The following is a 9,170-nucleotide window of genomic DNA, read 5'->3' as shown; positions in this document are numbered from 1 at the left end:
AATGTAAGGATGTAGAGGCATACATCACTAGGGGTAAGATAGATACTGCCTAAAGGAAAATGAAAGAGACCTTTGGAGAAAAGGAAACCACTTGCATGAATATCAAGAGCTTAGATGGAAACCCAGTTCTAAGCAAAGAACGGAAAACAGAAAGGTGGTAGGAGTATATAGAGGGTCTATACAAGGGCGATGTTCCTGAGGACAATATTGTGGAAATGAAGATGATATAGATGAAGATGAAATGGGAGATATGATACTGCGTTATGAGTTTGACAGAGCACTGAAAGACCCAAATCGAAACAAGGCCCCGGGAGTAGACAACATTGTATTAGAACTACTGGTAGCCTTGGGAGAGCCAACCCTGGGAGAGCCAAACTCTACCATCTGGTGAGCAAGATGCATGCGACAGGCGAAATACCCTCAGACCTCAAGAAGAATATAATAATTCCAATCCCAAAGAAAGCAGGTGTTGACAGATGTGAAAATTACCGAACTATCTGTTTTATAAGTCACTAACGCGAATTCTTTACAGACGAATGGAAAAACTAGTAGAAGCCGACCTCGGGGAAGATCAGTTTGGATTTCGTAGAAATGTTGGAACACGTGACGTATTACTAACACTACGACTAACCTTAGAAAATAGATTAAGAAAAGGCAAACCTACGTTTCTAGCATTTGTAGACTTAGAGAAAGCTTTTGACAATGTTGACTGGAATACTCTCTTTCATATTCTGAAGGTGGCAGGGTTAAAATACAGGGAGCGAAAGGCAATTTACAATTTGTACAGAAACCAGATGGCAGTTATAAGAGTCGAGGGGCATGAAAGGGAAGCAGTGGTTGGGAAGGGATTGAGACAGGGTTGTAGCCTCTCCCCGATGTTATTTAATCTGTATATTGAGCAAGCACTAAAGGAAACATAAGGAATATGCGGAGTAGGTATTAAAATCCGTGGAGAAGAAATAAAAACTTTGAAGATCGCCGATGACATTGTAATTCTGTCAGAGACAGCAAAGGACTTGGAAGAGCAGTTGAACGGAATGGGCAGTGTCTTCAAAGGAGGATATAAGATGAACATCAACAAAAGCAAAAAGAGGATAATGGAATGTAGCCGAATTAAGTCGGGTGATGCTGAGGGAATTAGATTACGAAATGAGACACTTAAAGTAGTAAAGGAGTTTCGCTATTTGGGGAGCAAAATAACTGATGATGGTCGAAGTCGTGAGGATATAAAATGTAGACTGGCAATGGCAAGGAAAGCGTTTCTGAAGAAGAAAAATTTGTTAACATCGAGTATAGATTTAAGTGTTAGGAGGTCTTTTCTGAAAGTATTTGTATGGCGTGTGGCCATGTATGGAAGTGAAACGTGGACGATAAATAGTTTGGACAGAAAGAGAATAAAAGCTTTCGAAATGTGGTGCTACAGAAGGATGCTGAAGATTAGATGGGTAGATCACATAAGTAATGAGGAGGTATTGAATAGAATTGGGGAGAAGAGAAATTTGTGGCACAACTTGACTAGAAGAAGGGATCGATTGGTAGGTCATATTCTGAGGCATCAAGGGATCATCAATTTAGTATTGGAGGGCAGGGTGGAGGGTAAAAATTGTAGAGGGAGACCAAGAGATGAATACACTAAGCAGATTCAGAAGGATGTAGGTTGCAGTAGGTACTGGGAGATGAAGAAGCTTGCACAGGACAGAGCAGCATGGAGAGCTGCATCAAACCAGTCTCAGGGCTGAAGACCACAACAACAACACACTATTCTAATGCGCCGACGGTTGGATATCAGCATCCAGTTTGCACAGCGGTCTGAAGATGACACTAATGTAGTGTCGAAACTGGTCGCGTGGCTAATATATTTCATGCCAACTGCAGCTGCCGCTACTCCTCAGTTCTACAAAAATGCGTAGTCTTGTTGAGCGGTTCTCAGAGGCTGACTCCTCCTCCGTGCTGGTTGCGACCTCCGCGGTGATAGCGACTGTCCTGGCCCAAGACAGTAGCCCTTGCACGTGGAACTAAAGAGACTTCAAACGCTTGCTGCAAGGAGGCCAAGGAGCATTTGTGTTTAAAGAATGGAAGATGTTCAGGATACACGCAGAAAATATAAACCTACAGACGACACAAAACGTTTGCAACCATCTTTCTAAGACGGAGTGTGTAGCTATACCGCACGCATTATTCCTTTTTACATTATGCTGACCGAGCGAAGTGGCGCAATGGTTAGCACACTGGACTCGCATTCGGTAGGATGATGGGTCAAACCCGCGTCCGGCCATCTAAATTTAGGTTTTCCGTGATTTCCCTGAATCGCTTCAGGCAAATGCCGGGATGGTTTCTTTGAAAGGGCACGGCTGATTTCCTTCCAAATCCTCCCATAATCTAAGCTTGTGCTTCGTCTCTAATGACCTCGCTATCGACGGGACATTAAACACTAATCTCCTACATCATGCTGTATTCTGCAGCCCGGAACACTGCTTACGTCCAAATACTTGGCGATGAAGCGATAATAATGTCGTTCATTGTTCGGATTATGCATTACTTACATGCAACGTAGGACAATGGAATAACCTGTAATTGAAAGTTTATCTCCACGATTGTAACCAAAAGAATGTCTCATATAATGCTTCTATTCATGGTGACCTCACCACCTGCGCTATTTCTGATGGACAGTCTAACTAATCATATCCCATAAATCTGAATACAGTGGTCTCATTCCAAAGCTTCGTGGCAGACATGAGTTCTACCTTACGATTAGGAGAGATTGTAATATTCGTGAGAATTATTGCACGTTAAACAATGATTAGATATGTTAAGTAGTTGTCTGCACTTATTCAACATCCATAAAGAACTATTAAAATTTAAACTGACACTGGACTTTTAATTACGAATAGCATCAGTCATTATCATTTGATTCAATTAATCAAACTCTTCTTTTATGTGTCTCATTATCGAATTACTCCAGCACATGAAGTTGAGAATAATGATAATGTTCTCCTTATCAACTATTTTTAAAGGCTTATTTGTCAGTGTGAATATTGTCGTAACTGTATGTTTCTGTCACCGATAAAATTTTGCTTATTGCTGTTGTTAACGTTTAATGTTTCATCTTTTGCTGACAGCACTTTTGAATATTGTCTTCCGCGCTGAGTATAAAAATATCATGAAAGGGCGATTCATTATTTTGTCAGTGATGGACAATTTTGTAAAACGTATACCACAATTGTGTCCCTATGGCTGCGGTGGGCGAGGGAACAGTTGTGGATGACGTAAAACTAATTGGATAACGTAGAAATTCAGACATAGTGATAGATCCATGAGAAAAGTCGAATGGGACATGTGTATCAGTCGCAGTATTCACTCTGACCAACATTACTCAAGCAGCTACAGTAAAAAGATTTGCAAGATGGCGACATTCATCCTAAGTAACGCTGGAAATGACAGGTAACTAATATTCTTTTGTAAGTTATTTGATGATAACTGGATCCACAGCCTTTGTGAAATTTTTAAAGGAAATCATTTCCCCTTTTTCTTGTTAAAACATTATTTATTGCGATTTCGATTTCGACATGTAGTCATTTTCAAGTATTCTGAAAACAATAAGTCGTCAAATATAATGTACATAATTCTGAAATTGATAAACATCGCAAGTGAACATTTTAAAGCTACTCACGTGGAATGTTGTAACCCTGAACTGCTTCAGGAAGGTCTTATAATCCAGCTAATCCTGGAAAATATTCCAGACCATGCTATGCTTATTCCTACCTCTCAACTTTTCTACATTTATGTATTTCTTTCGCTTGTTTTACGTAGGTGGACCGCTGTCTTTATCTATATCTGAGATTTTAGACCATCTTCCATGTTTTTATTTTTAGATGATTTTTATTTTGACCTGATAGTGACTTAAACAATTTACCTACTTTTAATCTGTATCCTCAGTATCATTTGTAATTTACATTTCTTTTTACACATATTTCCGCCACTTTTCTCTTTTCTAAGCGCACATTTCACAAACCACATATCGACTCCATATAGTAGCATCTTTCGACTCCACAGCTCATACTGTTTTCCGCTCTTGTGATCCAGTTACCCCGCCTAATACACGAAATTTAGACTTCGGCGTTTACACCATTATTTCACCAGCTCTATAACGTATATGCTACATAGAGTAATTAATAAAGTTACCTCATGCAAATGCTCTTACACAGAATGGCACAGCTTTGTGTTACTGAGTGGGTCACAACATCCCACGTAAGTAGCTTTAAAATTTTCACCTCCATTGTCTTCTGTTACATAGTTATATGTATTATATTTGACGAACGATTGTTTTCAGAATACTTGAAAATTATGTTCCGAAACTGTAGTAGCAATGTTTTAACAGCCAAAAGTGGAAATACTTTCATTTAATAATAATCTTTTACTTTTAGAATATTTTACTCGTTTTTGTGCCGTCGTGGCATATACAGGTTTTTGTTTTGTATTCCTGAAATCTATAGTCAAAACACTTTTTGGCAGTCTCGTGCGTACCAAACAGAAAAACATGTATGAGGGCTTACATCGTTGGTCATGCAACATTTGTCGAACAGTAGCTGCAAAGTCGTCTGGTTTGTTCTGAAGTCTTTAACCTTTGACACAATACGGAACACTAGATTCGACTTTTGGTCATTTGCTACGGGACCTATGTACTCCGCTACGAAAGTCTTCCGTTAATGGAGCTGGTGTGTTACGCCATGTGATGACAGTGTATTGTGGACCGAGCGTGTTTTCTCAGACGTACGTTGCTACCAGTTTTACGTTTTTTCCCTCGAGAATTCCCCTCCTTTTAGCTCGCGTTTGCAGCCTGAGTAGACGCTGTGCAAAGACCCGGAAGCAGGTCCCCGTAATAAATGGACCGGCGTCCTCGGGGAAAGACGCCGGACGGCCCGGAGAGGTGGAGACTGGACACCTGATGTGTGACGTCGCTACGCGTGGGCGTGGCCGTGGGGGGAAGGGGGGCGACCAGCCCCTCCCCTCACCTCCCCGCCCCTCCCCTCCCCTCAGCTCGCCAGTTCCACTCGTCTAGACGCCCTGGCTCGCCTGTAGCAAGGTCCTGTAGTATAAGAGCGCCGCGGCGGCCGTGGCGGGCTCAGTGTGCGCGGCTGCCTCTCGCGCGATGACGATGACGTCGACGCGCCCCGGGACCGGCCTCGCGGTGCTCTGCCCGCTGCTGCTGCTCGCCTCTGCGGCGGCTGCCGCTTTTCCGCGCTACCTCGCAGGTGAGCGCAGCTCCGCCACCAGAGCCACTCGCATAGCCCCGGCGTCCTCTCTCGTGGTTGCTCTGCTACGAGTGTCGCCTCCACAGTAGTGTGTGTTCGTCACTTGCTGTCACTGTGTGGACGCGAATGAGGTTTCCGGGATGTCAACGGCACAAGTTCTATACCTCCTACGTCTAAACAGAGGGCAGAATACTGTCGAAGATTCACTTATTTAAGCCCAACTGTTTTGTGTCTACATTTTAAGTGTATGGTGTCATACCCTTACCTTCTTCCCTTGTGGGACTGTGTATGTTGGCGTGCAGAAATGCTGTCGCAGTGAGTATTTTCAAATCAAGTCGCCTCTTTTTATTACTTACGTCGATTTATGTTCCTAATGTACAGCGGGAAAATTCGTAACGATTTTATGAGCGCATACAGAAGAATATAAACATATTTCTCGCAGTGACAGAATTTTAATTTAGCTCGTGCGTTCGCTATGACTTCAGTTCCATTTTTCATATTATTATTAGTGCACCGTGTATCCATTTGGAATAACAATAATAACTCTTGCGGCTCGCACATCAGTTAAAACTTTCCGACGCGGAGATTTATGATTGTCACATGTCGAGTAGCGTTTCAGTTGAGGCTGACTAGACCCGTTCCAGTAATTTCCAGAACAGAAGAGTCCGACTCTGAAACCGGGAACCGAAGCAACATTGCCACCATTAGTTAACAACGCCAACCACATAAGATTTTTAAACACTCGCAACAAGAATTTTTTAAAACTTAACGATGTGCAAGTGGCTGAAAAGCCACAACTTTGAAAAAATCAGAAAGGTTATGTTTTTACGCACTGTCAGCGACGCTGTTAGTGACAGAGCGGTCGCTCAGATGGAACAATGACGAGAACGAAAAACTGGTGAGTTCTTTTCAAAGGAACGGCCTCAGCATTCACCCTTTAAAATACTCTCCAGCACTCTTGAAACGCCCAGTACACGTCGAGATGATAGTTAAAACAATATGGCTGTCCCTCATGTATGTCATTACTACACGTTATGGATAGCTTCTTGAATCTCTTAGAAAATCATCTGTCTTCACATTTTCACTGTCACGTGCTGGTACTGATCATAATTACTTATTGTAATTACAATGAATAACTGTTTTCGAAGTTAATTTCAATCAATACCTTACATTTCCTATAGGACTTATCACAGCTGGTTTCAAGTGTACGAATAAGAATGTCGAGTAAAACTTCCACATTAATATACGCACCTTTTTCTCGTGGGCAGTGCTGGCAGCATAGCCTTCCACCCTTCAAGTTGTACAGAAACATGTAAACATACTACGGACAAAATATTACCGCAGTTATAATACATTATTCTAATTCACACGTATAGCTCGTTATGTACCAGCTACTTTACCCACACTGTTTCACTTCACTCTGTCTACCTCTTTCTGTGCAAGACTCGCTTCACTTCTCTCCCTTGAACATGTAGTTAACTGAAACAAGAAAGACGCAGAATCAAAAGCATTTCAATATCAAAACACATCATGTACAAAGTATACATTTTATGTGTCTAGATACCTCACTTGATGAACAACGTCTTGCATTCAAAACGTCCCTCTGCAATAAATGGAATCTAAAAATCTCCTTACACCACAAAACAGAATGAAATTTAGTAATCCTTAAACTGATTTCCAACTCTGTGTGTCATTTGGTCGTTTGTAAGCTTTGGTTTTGTGTGGTACATTTTTATAGAATGAATTCAACACATGTGGGCTCATTTTCACTTAATTTAACACACTTCATTTCAATGAGATAAAAAACCGTGTTTACGGATTTTAACCATGATCTGTCCTGCTGTTTTTAAATAAAATAATATACTCCTACAGTGAGGGCAGAGCCAATTCATTTAGTCGTCTACATTTATCACTGCAGGAATGTGTTGGAGGCTAGTTAATAATGAATGCATTTGAAATTCTTATTCTGCACCCTTCAAAAATTTTCTGTATTCCTATGACTTGCATTCCCGCTTATTTTGCTGCATTTCCATTTACTGTCCCAGACATTTACTTCATTTTGGTTGTGTTAATGTTTTCTCTGCAACAAACTTTCAGTATGTGATTTCAGTCGTTACATCTTTCACTTTATAGCTGACTATTTCGTTTACAACTGAGATTTCAGGCTCAACATTGGTATCACTTGGCTGCACTGTTCTGTTTTCATGCATCTGCATGATTTTCGTCTTTGTTGCATTTACTACCAAACTGTTCTCACTGAAATATCTATTAACCTTTTAACCTATAGAAAAACTCTTCATTCCATTTCTCTTGATGACCTTGTTATAACTTGTTATAACATTGTGAACTATCGATGAAGGCACATCATTCACATAAACCCCGTTCATGCATGAAAATTTCGAGTATAAGACTTCATACAGCGGAAAAAATGTTTTAAACTCGAACATACATTACATTATAAAGATAATGTATTATTGTAGTACGACGAACATTTACAAGCCGTCAATCATCGCCAAGTACACAAATTCCATGCTTGCGCCTTCGGATCCCGCAACACACAAACACACAGAACGCGAATTACTAACCAAATTCATTATGTTTTGCACGTACGTGTTTGCTGTTATGGATATTCAGTAACCCAGAAACATCACCTACAGTTGATACATTCAGAACTGTAAAGAGCTTAAAGTGAAAACGTTTCCATTGCAAAACAGCGTTTAGTCTATCTGATGTAACATCGTTGTTTCCACAACAGTACACTGCTGACTGCAATTTCTTTTTTCAAAGTTGGCTTTTTTACTTTACCTTTTTTTAGCAGCAGCGCTTAAGTTTCTTAACAAGAGTAATTGCTACAGTACTCTAGGAAGTAATATAATTTCACAGGCTTTTACTGTTGTGATGAAGATATACGTTATATTACCAACAGACGAAGAAGTTCTCGTCAGAAATGCCAAGTGGCTGAGGAGAGAGCTTTTCCACTGGTTTTGTCGGCATTCGGTGTCCCCTGTGTATGTTTTATCGGACAGGTTTCTGTCCATGGCCACCTCCTCCACGGGAATACATTTCGTGCACTTGTCATCAAGTAGCATTGGCTAAAGTACCTGTTATTAGTTTAGAAAGGTATTTGATTGGTTCTTTAAAGGGATGCGTGAACTAGAGTAGTTAACTATTTGGTAAATGAGTTTTTTATGAATCGTTACGTAGTGCAGCAGGTGATGACGACACAAATTTTTGCACCGGACTCTGCTCTTAAATCACCACAGGCACCTCAGAAGTTCAGTAAAGATTAGTGGAAAACTAGCCACGACAGGTGCTAAAATTCGATTTCACGTTCTTCAAATCACAACTGAACAGAGGTAGCGCTATGAACTGTGGTTTCGTTATGTATGTAACACAGTGCTCCTATCAGGGAATAGCATGTATACCGTAACAAAAATGGATCACCTCAGATAACAGTACCCACACAATCGTTGCCTGCAACTTTTCTTTAGGGAACATTGGAATACTCTGGAACTGCTGCAACGCTACAGACGAGATATTTCCATGCTTAACTGTAGGATTTGGGAATTCTGTGACATAAGCTTGTTTGTGGCTTCCATAAAAATCATTTTTCGTGATATAAAAGTGAGCCTTCACTCATCGAAGCACGGTATGATCACTTCTGACGTTGTGCTGCCGAGTTCGCGAAGGTAATGGGAGTCTGGAGGCTGTTTCTCGTGTGTAGATGCTCAGTTTGAGTGGTTAGCATCGCAATGTGGCTAGAAAAATGATCGATGTTTTAAGTCACTTGTATGCAGTATATTCCACCGCTCTATACACAGACTTGTAATATGTAACAGAAGATGAAGTAAGACCCCTTTTTAATAAATCCAATTTTCTCCATAAAAATACCAGTTCATCCTTGAAAATATCGAAACA

General features: G+C 40.8%; 1 protein-coding gene across 1 annotated transcript in view; it reads left to right on the top strand.

The window, feature by feature from the left end:
• Positions 1-5,083: 5,083 nt before the first annotated feature.
• LOC126267325 (serine protease persephone-like) overlaps positions 5,084-9,170 on the top strand; it is a 47,029-nt gene continuing 42,942 nt past the window's right edge. The window contains exon 1 of the mRNA XM_049972427.1: positions 5,084-5,252. Within this exon, the coding sequence (XP_049828384.1) occupies positions 5,150-5,252 (103 nt within the window). The 5' untranslated portion in view covers positions 5,084-5,149. The remainder of the gene's footprint in view (positions 5,253-9,170) is intronic.

This window comes from Schistocerca gregaria, chromosome 4, assembly GCF_023897955.1.
Source record: "Schistocerca gregaria isolate iqSchGreg1 chromosome 4, iqSchGreg1.2, whole genome shotgun sequence".
Lineage (NCBI taxonomy): Eukaryota > Metazoa > Arthropoda > Insecta > Orthoptera > Acrididae > Schistocerca > Schistocerca gregaria.
Note: the sequence above shows the minus strand (reverse complement) of the source record. Positions and strands in the feature narration are given on the sequence as shown.